Source organism: Magnolia sinica, chromosome 18 (assembly GCF_029962835.1).
Source record: "Magnolia sinica isolate HGM2019 chromosome 18, MsV1, whole genome shotgun sequence".
In the NCBI taxonomy this organism is placed as follows: domain Eukaryota; kingdom Viridiplantae; phylum Streptophyta; class Magnoliopsida; order Magnoliales; family Magnoliaceae; genus Magnolia; species Magnolia sinica.
The window spans coordinates 23676542-23693572 of record NC_080590.1 but is presented as its reverse complement, the minus strand read 5'-3'; the positions used below and the strand labels follow the sequence as shown (position 1 = coordinate 23693572).

General features: G+C 39.5%; 1 protein-coding gene across 4 annotated transcripts; it reads left to right on the top strand.

Annotated features, from left to right (window-relative positions):
- The first annotated feature begins 1253 nt into the window (after nucleotides 1-1253).
- Nucleotides 1254-16239, top strand: LOC131234052 (metal tolerance protein 1-like). Of its 4 annotated transcripts, XM_058231025.1 has the most exons (3): nucleotides 1329-1412; nucleotides 4442-4484; nucleotides 14595-16239. In XM_058231025.1, the coding sequence occupies exon 3, from the start codon at nucleotides 14595-14597 to the stop codon at nucleotides 15837-15839; it is 1245 nt and encodes a 414-aa protein (XP_058087008.1). In that variant the 5' UTR covers nucleotides 1329-1412; nucleotides 4442-4484; the 3' UTR covers nucleotides 15840-16239. The 4 variants fall into 4 exon arrangements, with proteins under 4 accessions (XP_058087005.1, XP_058087008.1, XP_058087006.1 ...); XM_058231022.1 differs by lacking the exon at nucleotides 4442-4484 and having other exon boundaries at nucleotides 1254-1412; XM_058231023.1 differs by lacking the exons at nucleotides 1329-1412; nucleotides 4442-4484 and adding an exon at nucleotides 1552-1701.
- Nucleotides 16240-17031: the final 792 nt, after the last annotated feature.

Below are 17031 nucleotides of genomic sequence, written 5' to 3'. Positions count from 1 at the left end.
TGTCTCGTGATATAGCAAATCCATTGATCTTAAACCAATCCACTGACACCACCATCATTATCCATCCCATCCTTCCTAATCCCATGCGATCCGTCCGGCCAAACAGGCCCTAAGTGGACTATGCCGTAAGAAAATAATAGTAGTTGATTGCTCACCGTTAAAAAATTTCTAAAATCTATTGTAATACTTGTTTGCCATCCAACCGTTTGATTAAAAACACAAATATCAATCACCATTATTCTCCATGACGTGGTCCATATGAGATATGGGTGCTTATTAATTCCTTAAAATAATCTGAAAAAAACATATTCCTTAAAATAATCAGAATAAAAAGGATGAATGGCTGTTGTTGAAACACACACATGATGATGGGCCGACAGAGCACCGTTCATTAGCTACCTTAAGATTTTAGTACGCGGGGTTTTAAGTTCTGACAAATGGGTTATGGTTCCATAATCTAGACCATTAAAATACTTATCCCTACCGTAGATTGATCATGCGCAAGAGATCTCCCTATGTCCTAGCCACATATAAAGGTCAGAAATTTTCCATAATGAAGAACGTATGACATCCTCTATCCACGGTGGGGCATAACAAATCAATGGTCTGGATTAATGAACCGTGGGCCCCACTTGATCATAACAAGAAACCCGAGTATGCTACCAAACCCGCGGTTCCACGATTCTTTTGATTCCGCAGCCGAAATTGAAATTCATGCATACCGACACGTGGTGACAAATGAATGACATCAAGAGCATTCATTGTACGACTCTTTAGGGACGGCCGTGGATCAAAGATCACATCTGAACAGACCATCCCAATATTCCAATCAGCGGCCCACAAATGGGTGGTTAAGAAAGAAAATAAAGCAACGGTTGACATTCAACCAATTAAAAGGCCCGAATAATCTATGGCTAGGATCTTCCAATTTGACGGATCGGCTCCTACTCATGCACACACAACTGTACACGTGGCATCCTTGTAGATCAAACAAACGTGTCATAAACCTACGGTTGAAACTCAATTGTTGACCTATCTTGACCTGATTGCAGACAAAAATCGAATCAACGGTTTAGATTCAGCAAAAACGTCCACTAGTCATGAGTTCTATAATCGTCCGGTCAATACCTTTTAGACATGAAGTGCGGATGAATAGATCCCAACTGATTCGAGTTATTGCTAGGGAACGCGTACGAAAAGCGACGGTGGTGCATGAAGCATGACACTCTTCCAGAGTACCAAATAACCCTAACTCTTCCAGAGGAGCAGATAACCTTGTAATGTTGTACTTGAAAACTCAAAAATTCCAATCCAAATAACCCAAACCCTAGAAGACGAGAGAGAGAGAGGCTGAAAGGTGAAACCCCAAGTTCTGAAAACCCCTAATCATTAAAAGAAGAGACATTTTAAAGGTATTATCGTTATCGTTAATCTCTCTCTCCCTCCCTCCCTCCTTCTCTCTCTCTCTCTCTATCTGGATTTGACTTCTTTCATGGAAAGAAAGAAAAGGAGGGAAAATCCACTTACTTTTTATTTGCAGAGCCCTTTTTGTTTTGATTCTTCTGTCTGCAATGTGTGTCGTTTGTGGGCCCCACCACTTCCTTTTGTTCTTTATAGTTGGCTAGGAATATCCCTCAGATCATCCTCTCTGGTTTTCTATAACTCTTTCTCTCATATCTAATCTCTTCCAATAGCTTAAATGTAAGAGATCCTTCTTCTTCTTCTTTTTTTTTTTTTCTTGTTCTTTTTTTATATTCATATGTTTTAGACTGTTTGGATTGGTCTCTGATATGTGAATTTGGTGAATTTTGAGATTCGTTTGAGGTACGAATAAGTTTTTTTTTTTTTTTTTGGATTTTTCTGTTGGTCTTGAATTTTAATTTATTGTTGGTTTTCCTTTTTTTTTATTTTTATTTTTAAACAGTATTTTTACCATTATTCTTATGAATCATCGTTGATTTCCTTCATTGTATGTTTCTTGGGCTAGTGATTTACACTCGCCGGACTAATCTACATCCACATTCATACACGTGTATCTGACGTGTGTATGAGTTTTGTAGATTGAGGGTTTTAGCCTTTTATTGGTCTTGAAAAAAATGTATGAAGGGGATTGCTGTACGTCTTGAACGCAGTCGTTTTGTTTGTTGGTGTATATGAGTGCAGGTACAGTGGTGGATTGATGGGCTAATCTGGTATTTTGGGGCAGGATCGGTTAGTGTTGTTTGTATCAATTCATTTGCTGATTTTTTATTTTTTATTTTTATTTTTTATTTTTTAATTTCCACTTTGGAGGGAGAAAAACAACATTATACTCTTGTGCGGAGACAATATAACACAGAGGAATTACTGATTCCTGCTCATCAGCAAACATTGATCCAAACCATTGATTTGATGGGCATCCCTGAAAATCGTCTACGTTGGAAGATCCATAACGTTTGGTCATCGGACTATTTTTCATTGAATCTTAGCCGTTGTTGTATTTTCCGTAGTACTAGGCAATTCATTTCCCCTTGCAATTACCAACATTTCTCGTTTCTCATTTCCTCATTCCCACTCATGTTTCACACTTGTGGGTAAATACTGTGACACTCCTTGTAAATTGAGATGTTTCATACATCTGTACGTCCGTTATCCACAGTACTTCCCACATCAGTTTCTCTGTCTGCTAAGTGCAGTATTTCTCCTTAACCATCTACACACAGGTTGTTAATGAATGGGGTAGAACTTCCTATTGTGAAGATTTTGGAGGTATCCTCCCCGCCAACCGTATGGTCCATCAGATCAACGGTTTGGATTACCAAACCATGGTTCAAAATGTACAGAATTCTTTTTATGATAATTGGGTTATATTGTGCTTATGGGAGATGAGCTGTTTTGCATAAACATGATTCGAATATATCATAGTTGCACACAGCATAAGGAGAAGAAGCAGGGGATTCGGGTGCAGGATCAAGGAAGTGTCTGTTTCAAAATGTTAGCAAGTATAATGGCTATGAAGTGGGAGTGGGAGTGCATGTCTGAACCATGATTTGAAGTGCGATTGGCACTTGGGTAGAAGGTTCACACAACTAAGGAGTAGATAGAGAAAATACATGATCAGGTGGATGGGAAGTGCAATATGGAAAACGCCAAAGGAGCTCTCACTGTGTTTTATTGTGAGGGTACTTTTGTTGGATCATGTTTTCCCTTCCAAGTTCTAACAAAGTTTGGGAGTTGTGCCATAAAGAGATTAAATCATAGAGAGGAAACACAGAGGATAATAATAGACGAAATCTCTATGAAATGGACTTCACTCTTTTGATAGAATCATGGGGCTTCTATCAGTTGCTTCAGTCAGAAGGTCCCATTAGCTTCATACATTATCAAGTATTTGGTAGAAAATTTTGAGTTATATATATATATATACAGAGAGAGAGAGAGAGAGAGAGAGAGAGAGAGAGAGAGAGAGAGAGAGAGAGAGAGTCATGCTCCCCTGCGCACCTTTGCACACGTGTCATGGGTGTCTAATCTGAACGGTCCATGTGATGCGGAATCCCATGAAAACCCCTGTGACAAATTTTCACCCTGATCTAAAATTCTGGTGGGCCATAGCAAAGAGAAATGCAAATCAAGGGAGGAAACTGTTTTCATTTTTCATGGCCCATCAAAGTTTTAGATCAAAGTAAAACTTGGTCTTGGGGGGTTTCACGAGGTGCTGCTTCACATGAACGGTTCAGATTTTGGATCCACATCACGTATGATGGGTTCTCAAAAAAGTTCATATGTAGTACGTACGAACTGGTTCGCAGGTGAGCGTTTCCGTACACACACACACACACTCCAGCACAATGAAATGAAGGAAGCGTATCTGTTAAGACAATGGATATTGGGTTTGAATGCAAAGACCAGTCTAGAGACACCTTCCTTAGTGAGAGAATCCACTAAAGAATTTGCCTTTCTCGGTACACACTTGAAATTAGCCGGGTTTCAATCAAATTCTATCCTTGATTTTATTTATAATAGATGCATGTTTCTGCCATACTGGACTGCTGCCCACAACCAAACTAAAACCTGTTGGTTCTCTTCAATTTATATTAGGCACCTATTTTACCCTCTTTGTGCAAGTTAACTTGAGCTACATCATTGTCATTATCATCATCGTTGTCATCATCATCATCATCATCATTTACTTGTCCCAGCTATTTGAGATTGGCTTTTCTCATGATCATCATAATTTGACCTGCATGCTTTCCTATTTTGCCTTTCTTTTCAAATCCATTGTGGCACATGGAGCTTCTCCATGCATCAAAATAGGAGTCTAATCTTATCCTATTTGGTTCATTGATAAAAAGGTGGATCATTTTTGGATTTGTCACAAATGTTTATGTTCTTTGCTACTGTTGTCGATCTGATTTTAACCAATGGCCACTTGCCGTTAATGCATTGGAAATCCATTTCACAGAATTGCATGTAGACATGTTTCTTGGGGTACTAAACATTATAAGGTATGATTGTCAAGTCTTATTGTGCTGCAGCAATATCAATATCATCCAAATGCTAAGATCCAAAAATTAACTTCCCTCTCATTACAACTAGCATATGTTCTATTATTCCATATTTCATTAAAATATATGAAAATTTGATGTTCAATTTCAAGGTGGCGGACTTTTTCGGTCTGCAAATATTTTACAGAACCAATATTGGTAGGTTATGTTCCTTATTTCCTCAAAAAAGTTATGATTTTCTCTATTATGAATTTATGATTTCCTTGGGGACATGTGGATGCCACTTTTGTAAGTATTGACAAACTGTCTCTGCTGTCCTTAAAACTTCTTGCATGGAACTAATGCTGTTGTTTTGATTTCTTAGGGACTTTTCTCAAAGTGAGAGAAGTCCTCAAAAAATAGATAGTTGAACGTTAAAGGCACTTGGTTATTGTCTATTTCTTGCATTCAAGGTTCTAAAAGGCGTCCATATAGTAATGAACAAGGTTTTCTTATGGCCATCTAAAATCTAGGAAAGAGAGAATCTTTTTGAAGGTTGTTCTTTTATCATTAGTGTTGTTAACATCATGAAGATGTACCTTATGGCAACAATGGTGGTTGGAAGGGCCAAGAGAGGCGGGTAGTTGGACGAGGGAATGGTTAAGCAATGTGGACTCATAACTCATAAGTCATAATATTCATAACCACTTACATTATAATGGTTAGATGTTGGTTCCAAAATTTGTCCCTCTCACAGACCTCTCAGGAGGCTTTAGATACCCATTCAACAAAAAACAGAAAAGGCAGGTTCTAGCTTCAAAAGAAGAAGAAGAAGAAGAAGAAGCAGCTTGAGGCCGAGGTGACTGCCTATCGCTTTCTTTGAGAAAATTTGTTAGTCATGACCCTAAATGTCATGTATGGATTTGGGATTATCTATAAATTCCTTAATGCTTGAAGTATCCGTGAGTCTTAACCCTAGCATAAGAAATGGGGATAATTTTGTTGATTCATAATAACTAATCTGGTAGCGAGTACAAATCACTGCATAAATGTTTACTTCTGCCTATGTTGAGAAGAGGTGATGTAGGTCCTCACTTTCTCCACTTATCATTTTGTAGTGGGTAAATAAATTTAAGATGGAGTGGTGGCTCATGAAGTAGTTAATATGGTGCCATCCTCTTGGTATCTCCATGTGAAATCATTCAAAATAGATATTAGGAGCAAGGTATTCAATAACGGCAACGGCACCTGTAATGGCCAGCCTTATGGCTGTTACGATACATGCCATAACAGTCGCAACTCCCCTGTAATGGTCATTACAGCCTTGTAACAGTCTTTTTGTTTTTGTTTTTGTTTTTTTAAAATGAAGAAAGTGTATTGGCCATTTTCTTCAGAAAGGGTGTTACGGCCCTGTGTCGTGTAATGGCTCACGGCCGTTATGTAACTGTTTTTTAATACCATGATTAGGAGAGCTCGGAAATAGATTGAGTGGCAATTGCTCATCTTGGATCTTCAAGCTATTGATTATTTGCCCATCTTGATCAGTTTTGGTGTTGTAAACCTTTTTATTTGGTTTAATAAAAATTAATCATTAGTTCATTACCATTAGAAAAAGGGTTTTTTTATTTTATTTTATTTTTGCATGGATTAGATTGGGTCTTAACACTTGTCAACTGTTGCAAGGCTTCGTACTGTGATTAATGGAGCCCAAAGGGTGATGGGGTTTCGCTTGCTGTCTTAAGAGGATTAAGACCTTAGTAGCAGAAATCTTCTACGCAGGGTGTTATCTCATTCTGTAGATCTCTCTTCTGCTCTTGCAACTATACTTCTCCTCCCATCAACAACCACAAATAAACATCAACTCCAAGTTCATATCTTTGTAGCTTTGTAATATTTTGGATCTATATACTTCTAAAAATGAGTTTTTATTTAAAACAAGCTAATTTTCATGGTTTATTGAAGATAAATTGATGATTTTTCCCTGAAAATTAAAGATTCTATACAAAAGAAAAGGAAATAAATACATTATCCATGTTTCTAATAATATTATTTTACAAATTTGACACTCCCTTATCCTGTAGGAGAACTTGACTTCCTTGATCTCGCTTGAGATCCTACCTCTACTCTCTTTTCTAATTGTTGTCCATGATAATAATGACAAAGTGTCCTACTTTTATCCTTCCTTTTGAAGCTGGTTGTGGGAGATTTAGCTCCCTTCTCAAAAAAGGAACCATTAACAGTGGGATTCATTATCGAGAACAATGAATGTCGGGTTTCTCAAATCTAGTAGGTTGATGCCATCATTATGTTTGGAGAAACATCTATTTGTCATGGTAGAATTAGTGGATGTCTTTCTACCCAATTGAGTGGCTCGCTGCATGACGTTAGTCACCCCAACACTTCTAGTAGTTTATCTTTGATTGCTGACATTCTTGGTTGTTGGATGCCATTTTGCTATTATCTATCCCCTTTATGGATTGAAGATTCAATTAATACCATTAGATGTAAAAAAGAAGAAAACTAGAAAAAAAATTACTTCGGTTCATGGAAGGTTTGAGTATTTTGACCGCTAAGTTCATTTTTTTTTTTAAAATGTGCTCATAGGGTGATAGTCGATATAGCTAGTAGAATGAAAAATCAAGATACGATATCTAGAACTTATACATTGTCTGGTTGTTTGAGTTTTTGGAGTTTGCCCTATGCAGTTGATATCTTCTTCTTTCCCTTAAAACACACTTTTCAATTTCCAAATAAGAATGAAAACAGGGGAAGGCTATCGATCAGTGACTACGACCAATTCCAGGTGATGCAGTTCACATCTGAAATGGGCAACAAATACAGATCCAGGACATGATTAATTACCCCATGTTTCATTCAAGCAGAAATCTGGAAGACTACAAAGAATAGAGGAGTGGAACAAGTCTCTAACTAGAATCCATTTGTAGTTATTTCAATAAAAGAAACTCCAAACTCCCAATTAACAAATCAAAACAACTTCAATATTAAGTGTCTAAAGCTGCAATCAATCTCAATCATTAATTCTGAGGTGAATCTCAAAGCTAATCTGTACCATACTCTAGAACTTAATAAATAGTAATTCTAAGTCAACTAGATAGACCATGTGACTGACCAACCTAATTAATCAAGTGAAATCCATAAGCACTTGAGGGGCCGTTTGATAGCAAGAAAAGTTGGAGCCCGGACACCTTTTCCAGGCTTATGGCTGGTAGGGAAGAAGTCAAGCGCTTGCTGAGAGATATCCTGGCTAGGATACTGAGAAATTCAGGGATAACTTTATCTCTTCTTGAGAGTTAGCCGGGCCACCCTCCTCTCTACAAGGAGTAGGTTCCTAGCAAGTCCGAACAACATTCTCTCCCTCTCTTTCCCTCCTTCTGCCCATGTGCGGCAACATCCGATCCATCAATCACATTTGAATCGTGATTGTAGGCCCTTGGATCAAATACTAGCCCAATTCATGGCTTCTGTGGGTCACATGACAGGCAGTTGTGGGGATGGAGACACCAAAAATTATCCATGGGGCCCATAAAGATTGTCTAAATATTTAATCCAACCCATTACTCTGGTTCCTCCTACCATGATGAAGAGACCAAATATTTTGATGATTGAAAACTCAGGTGGGCCACAACACTCAATTTTAAGGGGGTTTACCCGTGATTTTACAAATTTTTTTCCTATTGTATGGCACAACCAATTTGTATTGAGTTGTTGTTATTATTATTATTATTATTATTATTATTATTATTTTTGTATAGTGGATATGAGGGGAAAAGCCTGATGGGCCCCCAAGAACTCTTAGTGTTCTGAAGGAAAAAAAGACCTAGATAGGCTTTAATAAACAACAAATAAGCGTATTCTTGCCACATCAATCAGGTTCCAACAAAAAACAGATAGGCCTGACTAGGACAGCATTGGCCTAGCCAGACAAGACCAAGAGAGGATCAACCTAGAAAGGCTATCAGGGCTTGACCTTTTGCTGCTACCAAATGAGCTCTAAAGATGATAGGGAAATATTGCTTGCCCCATCCTCTTCTTAGGAAGAACTTGACCCGCCAAGTTATTCTTTTGCTTAATCAGTCCATGAGTGGTGGTTTCTCTTTATCTTGTGAATTTGAAGCTTCAGATGATAATGATACAGTCCATATCAGAAGGATGGTAACTGTGGACCTAGCTTGTATAATTCAAGTACATATCGAGAAGGCAACAAGGAATGGAGGAGAAGAATAAGTCTCTAGGTTGCCTAATTCAATCTTAATTATTTCAATTAAACAAATACTTCCAACTAATAGCGCCATTTAAATACTGAGCTTCTACAGCCTTATTCAATCCTGATCATTGATTCTATGTCAAATTCTATTGCTGATCTCCTTTTTCCAATCCCACTTGAAATAAGCAAGTCTTCACAAATTAGATGACTCATGGACCTATTTAATAAATCACTTTGGAACTAATTAATTAAAAGAAATAAGCAAATCTTGTTTGTATCACTTGAGGTGAGACTGACTTGAGGCTTGAAAAGAAAGCCACTTTTTTCTCCTCCACACTAAAGGCCTATTTGATTTTTCAAAGCTTGTGTAAATACCCTGTAAATGGGTAATTATTACCATTTCACCCCGATTGAAAATCCATAGGAATTTTTGCCTTGGAAACCAATTCAAAAGTGCTAGTTTAAATTTGTGGACTCTAAGGTGATGTATATTATATATCCATTTTGTCCATCTGTTTTACCACAATATTTTGAGGCATGAGTCGAAAAATGAGGCAGCTCCAACACTCAAGTGGCCCACACCAAAAGAAACAGTGGCCCCAACAGGTTTTTAACGGTAAGTGTTCGATTTCCTTTTTCCCATGGTGTGGTCCACTTGAGTATTGGATATGCCTCATTTTTTGGCTCATGCCATAAATTCAGCTGGCATAATGGATGAACGGTGTGGATAAGCAACACACATCACGGTGGGGCCCACAAATATTTTGCAGCATTCTCGGTTTTTGCGTCTAAAGAGCAGTTGGTCAAATCAAGCATTGAGAAGAGTGATATAAATACCAAATGAAATAATTATTACCCATTTACAGGGCATTTACCAATGAATTGAAAAATCAAACAAGCCCTAATGAAAGTTCTCTCATTAACACATTGTTGATATGCTGGCCTTGGTCAGAGTTGTGGCCGTCCTCTTTGTTCTAATTGAATAGATACTGGATACACTTGATGTTCCTCTTGGGTTTTAAGGGCAAAAAACTTAATACTCTGGCAGCTTCTGATAAGGATGCCTACCTAAGCATGCATAGGGTTTGGGTTCTTAGGTTCTTTTGCACTCTTACCCTGTTCGAGATATCACAGTGCCCTGAAAGTTTATTCTAGAGATAGTTTTCTCTCTTCTCATAAGCTTTTAGTAAATCCCCAGCTTATTAATAGGTGGGATGTGTAGAGGATTTTCCTTGCTCAGGCGCCGGCTCTTTGGGAGGCTATCAGGGTGATTCACAATCAATTCCAGTTAGTGCAAACCAGAATAGAAAGCTTAAGCATTGATTTTTTCCATTGGGTCTTGGGGGGAGGCCTTTTCCCCCACTGCTATGTCCTTTATTTTTCAGGTATTCAGGTCCTTGGCTTTTGGACTAAACATTTTGTTCTCCCAGTCAGCTGTTTTCTCTTACTCTGTTTTATACAATCTTGCTAAGGGGGCAGTCTGTCACTTCCTTAGTTCAGGGGATTCTTCTTCTTCCAGCTTAATGCATTCTTAGATACCTTCCTCTGAAAAAATGTGTAGAGGATCTTCTTCTTAAAAAAGAAAAGATAAAAAGAAGAAAGAAGTGTAGAGAGTTTAGCTCACCAACTTGAACTTCCTCATACAAAGTTACAAGTCTCTCTCTTTATGCTTCATTCATCTACGACACCCTTGTGACTTTTGGTTTTTAGCTGGTATATTCCATCTCTTAGGCATCGAAGATCTCTTATATTTGTTTTACCCATATAATATGATTCCTTGAACTGTCCATTCTCCAGGTCAATACTTAAAATATTGGCATGGTTTTCTGCGTCTATTACACAGGACCATTTTTCCTTCCTAGACACTAGGGATACTTGAGCAAATCTCATGTCATGGGGAATAACCTCCACACTAATCACGAGGTTGAATATTATTCCTATCACCCAAAGCTTAATAACTGGAAGGGCGATCGTGAAACTTTTGAGGATTGTTTGGCAAAGGAGGGTAAGTTTTGCATCACCAGTTTTTTCCTTGTCATCTGAATCATCCATTAGTGGTGTTGGTGATAGAACTTCACCATTAACAATAACAACTTTAGGTACCGGGAGCTTTTGTAGTCAATTTTAGATGCCATAGGCATGAAAGGTTTGATATGATGATGTTTTGTATTTTGTTACCCAATTAAAGCTAGGTTTCTAGTCACAGTAATGGTTGGCCCCATTTGGTGTAGCCTTCAAATCATTTGAAATTTATTCACTACCTTGTTTCTGTGTGTTTGATAAGATACTTCACAACAAAATTCTGAAATTACTTGAAAATAATTTTGTTAAGCCTGCATGCACCTCTACATGTGTGATGTGTGAGTACACATGCCAATCTCGCAAGTGTATGGTATATTTGAGCTGTGTATGTGCGCCCAACAGGCCTACTTTTGGTCAGGACATCTATATGGTGGGGGCCACTGCCCACCCGATGCACAGCTTGGATGACCCTCATGTCAGATAGCATGGTCTCTACGTGGAGAGGTCTGTATAGGCTTTGCAAAGTTCTGTTTTTCAAACACGCCCGGAATTTCAAATTGGTGCGTGAGAAGGACAGTTCAACCTGACAACTAAGCTATCCCCCAGACACAATATAGTTGTGTGTGCCTAAAAGCACGAGTTGAGGGAGGGACCATACAATTTCTAATGAAAGTTGTTTTTTTTTTTTCATTATTACAAGACGTCCAATCATCCAACAGGAGACCATGCACGTTCCATGGCTGAACAATTGAACGTCACCATCCATGGGTCCTGATTAGAGACCTAACTGTCCAGATTGAAGATCTGGACCACATTGATGGCCCAGATTGAGTTGATGAATGATCAGGGCCACATCAACAATCCTAATGGATGTTTTGGACAAAGGCTGGTCTGGTTGACTTTTGGCACCCATAGGAGTAAATTGTATGGCCTTGGAACCAGTTGTGATTAGAAAATGGGGTCCATCAGTCAAATGGCTGCCCTTTTATGATTTTTTATACAAACCACAAGAAATTGTGAAGGTATACACGAACCATTTAGCATGTAAATGACATATCATTGGTATATAACCTTCATGCTATTGGTTTATTTAGAAACTTTAATGGAGTCGGACTTTCTCAGGCTTTTTATATTTAGTTTCTTCTTAAGTACAAATGGAGACAAATAGGTAGTCTAATTTCAGGAGCCAGTAGGCTTTTAGATTTGACTTCTTTTATTCTTGGTAGGAGATATTATCACTTGTTAATGGCTATAAAGCCATGCATATGGATTTATTAGAGAGACAATGCTGCTGCTGATCGGATTTTTGTGGATAAAAGTTAGTTTTTTCTTGTTTCCATCAGTGGGCATTTCTTCCAGAACCCTTTGGTGTGACTCATTGCTTGTGTGGACAGATTCCACATGGCTTGTTTATGGCTATAATCCATGCATGTGGATCTATTAGAGAGCCAATGATGATGAGGATGAGATTTTTGTGGATAAAAGTTGGTTTTATTTATTTATTTTTTCTTGTTTCCAGCGGTGGCATTCAAATGCTTCGGAGTGTGTTTCTTCTAGAACCCTTTGGTGTGACTCTGTGCTTGTGTTGAAGGATTTCACATCGTTATCTCTTTTTCTTTTGTTATTTTTTCATCTTTTGCTGATTATTAACTTGCTTGGAGATCCATCGAAGCATCTAAAGATGGAACCAATCCTCATGACTGTAATGTATTCAAATCTTTATGCTTCTTGTTTGATTTCATCATTGGTGCTACAAGAAAACAGACAAAGGTCTTACAGTGGCAAGCCTTCCAGTCATGCTTACTCTGCTCTGAAGCTTTGTGATGGTTTCACTACTGCACTATTGCCCCAAAACAAGTTGGAATCTGTAGACTTAATAACCTTGCTTGTGGATACATAGGTTAATGGTAATGAATTCGTGATTGGGACCCAAGCATTGATACCACATTCGAAGACTGTAGGTTTTTACATCCACACACTTCACATGGCACCCCATAGTTGCACTGGCTATCATAGGATTAAACTTATGAGCCATAACGTGAAACTTTGGTAGAGAGTGATTGAGCAAAGACTAAGGTAGTGACGAATGTATTAGAAAATCAGTTTGATTTCATGCCTTGGAGGACCACTGGTGAAGCTATTTTCCTACTTAGACAATTGATGGAGAAATATAGGGAGAACAGGAAGGATCTCTCCACATAGTCTTTATTGACTTAGAAAAGGCATATGATAGGGTCCCTAGAGAGTTAATCTGGTGGGTGTTGGGAAATGAGTCTCAAGAGGATATATTAACATTGTTAAGGATATGTATGAGGGAGCGATTACAAATTGGAGGACCGCTAGTGGAGAGACGAGTTTCCAATTATTGATGATAGTGGAGAGATTGAAAAGGATGTTGGCCATAGAATTCAAGCTGGGTGGAAGAAATGGAGATGTGCCGCTGGAGTTTTTATGTGATTGTCGTGTGCCACACAAACTGTAAGGGAAATTTTTTAGGATAGCTATAAGACCAGCCGTGCTTTATGGGACAGAATGTTGGGCAATTAAAGAACAACATGTTCATAGGATGAGTGTAGCTGAAATGATATGTTGAGATGGATGAGTGGCAATATGAGGAAGGATAGAAGTAGAAATAAATGCATTTGAGGGAACTTAGGAGTAGTACCAATAGGTAATAAGTAGTCTGGTCATGTGCAAAGGAGACCAAGAACTGTGCCAGTTAGTAGTGAGTTAGTACAAGATGAAGGCTCTAAAAGGGGGGAAGGCCTAAAAGGACGTGGATGGAGGTAGTAAGAAAAGACTTGATGACCTATGCTCTTACTGAAGGTCTGGCCCTTGATAGAGTGGAATGGCAAAACAGGATTTATGTGAGTCAAAATGGAGCAATGTTCTGAAAATGGTGTTGGATCCTAGTGTCATTAGAAAGCTTAAATAACATCTGCCTTGCATTAACTACTTGTTAGAGGCATTTTTAAGTTTTCTATCTTTTCAAAATAAACCATGCATGCTCTGCAAAAAAAAAAAAAAACACCATACATGGATGAATCCAACAATGATGGTTATTGTGGAGATGAAGGTGTCAGGACAACTGAAATTGATTGACTATTTGACACATGGAGATCACTCATAATCGGTCAACCCTTGCCCGACTCAGCTTGGGTGCTTGGTGATGCATCCAGGCCACACATCAAGCATGTGTATTCTAGGTGGTCCAACGGTGAACATGCTCTCCTGTAATCTGAGCCATATCTGTTGATGATTGTAAGAAAATTTTGCCAATCTACCTTCTGAAACCAACTCCAAATTGTTGGCTAAGATGACGGTGGTGGTGATGATATCCTTGGTAAATTTCCATTAATCAGCAAGAATTTCTGTTTTTTCCTGTTGGAATTGGTGTAATGTCTTCTGAAATATTGTTTAATTGATTGGAAAAATGTGTTATATGTTTGTTCCTCTTCTCTTCAAACCATAGTTTCATGCTGGTATTGCAATTCTACATGCTATTTGCTCCCATGCACGTATGGCAACCAATGGGCTGGCCCCAGCCTGCATGCAGGCCAGCCTGGCCAGTTGAAAATTCGGGCCCAAACCAACTTTGGCTCAGCCCTTAAACGGTTTCTACATTCACCCAGATACAAGCACTGGTGCCTTGTCAACTAGATGTATTAAAAATGCTTGTTCTAATGTTTTGTTATTCATGGATTATTGGCTCTCTTTAAATTGAATTGTATTTGCTAATGGTAGAATAAGAAAGCTTGTCATCGAAATGATTTTTTTTCTAAACAAGAACGGTTGAGATCCCAAAACACACGAGCACTTCCTCATACAGATTTCTTTCTCCATCCACGTGATTATTCTATACATGCTAATGCATTAACTTTCAGATGGAAGGACAAAATCCCCAACATGGCCAGATCATGGAAGTAAGCGGTGATGTGCCCATGGGAGGGCCCAGCCCAAGTGGGAGCAAGATTTGTGGAGGAGCAACTTGTGGGTTCTCCGACTCTAAGACCATCTCTAAAGATGCAAAAGAAAGGTCTGCATCCATGCGGAAACTTCTGATAGCGGTCACCCTCTGCATCATCTTCATGAGCATTGAAGTAGTCGGCGGCATCAAAGCGAACAGTCTCGCAATCTTAACCGATGCGGCCCATCTGCTCTCGGATGTCGCAGCTTTCGCCATCTCTTTGTTCTCATTGTGGGCATCGGGGTGGGAAGCAAACCCACGTCAGTCTTATGGTTTCTTCCGGATTGAGATCCTTGGTGCTCTGGTTTCCATTCAGATGATATGGCTACTGGCCGGCATACTAGTCTATGAAGCCATTGCAAGACTAATCCACGACACTGATGAAGTCAAGGGCTTTCTGATGTTCGTTGTTGCTGCTTTTGGTCTGGTTGTTAACATCATCATGGCTCTCCTGTTGGGTCATGATCATGGCCATGGTGGCCACAGTCATGGTCATGGCGGGCATAACCATGGCCATGGCGACCATGGTCATGATGCAGAGCATGCCCATGGGATGAGAGTAACCACACATCATTCGGGTCAATCAAAGAACAAGGATGAGCACGATCACATTCACCATAGCATTCATGTGGAAGACGGGGATCTTCACTCCCCCCTAATCGGGCATCCTGAAGATTGCTGTGACTCGAAGGGTGGTTCGAAGGAAACCAAACCAAATAAAAATCAGAACATCAACGTACAGGGGGCGTATATCCATGTACTAGGGGACTCCATCCAGAGTGTTGGAGTGATGATTGGTGGGGCGATCATATGGTACAAGCCCGAGTGGAAGATAATTGATCTGATATGCACGCTCATCTTCTCTGTGATTGTGCTGGGGACCACAATCAAGATGCTGCGCAGCATACTGGAGGTCCTGATGGAGAGCACACCGAGGGAGATTGATGCAACGATGCTCGAGAACGGTCTCTGCGAGATGGATGGGGTGGTGGCCGTTCACGAGCTGCACATATGGGCCATCACTGTTGGGAAGGTCCTGTTGGCATGCCACGTGACGATAACGCCAGAGGCAGATGCGGACCTCGTGCTAGACAAGGTGGTGGGGTACATTAAGAGGGAATACAATATCAGCCATGTAACCATACAGATAGAGCGCCAGTAAGTCCTGGAAAGGCAAGGAATGGTGGTTAGAAAATTACTAGGATTTGTTACTTGTATTTGGGGGAATGTCTTTATTCTAGTCTTGCAAATTTTTTCTTCCTTTCGGTCCTCTGCTATTCTTCTTGTCTGCTGCATTTACGCCCCTTTGCACTCGGCGCTGAGAGCGGGTTTTGAGCTGACGCATCACCTCCTAGGCAATGGCCATCTTGTGTTGGTATCTGCAGTTAGGTGTAGCAGTGTATGCGCATTGGCTTCTCGGAGGTGTTGGTCTATACAGATTGGATTGGAGAGCTTAGAGATAAAGGACTCAGTCCACGCTTTCGTTGGGCATGTAACGGTATGGTTCATTTCAATTGTTTGCTGGGGAACATTGCCTTTCTCTTAATGGGCTCATGCTGTAATATTTGATTTTTGTATCATGGCCCACACTGTCACAATATGGACCATCCAATTGATACTCGTTATCAATTTGGACACCCATATCAGTCATTCATGAAACTCCATGAAGCATGCTAGCCGAAGACAAGGCTATCAACGGGCCAGGCTTGATTGTCTCCCCAACCCAGGCTTCTTTGGGCTACATGCTAGCCGAGCATTCACCTTTGAGGAAACATTGATACTTTTGGGAAAGTGTACACAAGCAAGCACAGGCGCTGTAGACGAATCAGGCATGCACTGTAATCCAAGCTGTTTTGATAATAACCCAAAAGCCACATTGGAAGGATGATCCCAACCAGTCTTTGACTTGTTGCCATCTAATGGACCGTTTTGAGTCAGTTATCCAAATGAAATAAGTGTCTATTGATCAGAGGTTAAGATTATCTTATTAATCTAATTTGTGGGGCTATGTCCCAACATCAGTGGGTGCAGTTTATAGAGGGGCATGCACTGTTATGTATGGTGATTTGTTCATCTATCTCAGGTGACTGCTCTTCACCTCGTGTGATTATTCTAATGTTCTTAGTCTCTAGTAATCCAGACTGATTGTTGGGTCCAGCTAGGGTTGGCAATGGGTAGGATCCACTGATTGCAGTATTGGCCGATATTGCAGTGCTGTGGATATGAAATTGAGGGGTAGTTAGGAAACTTCCAAGTATCAGTCAATATATCATGATATATCGTAATGTATTGATATATTATCAATATATTGTGATAAAAATATCGTTCTTATTAGTTCATTGATATCGTGATAT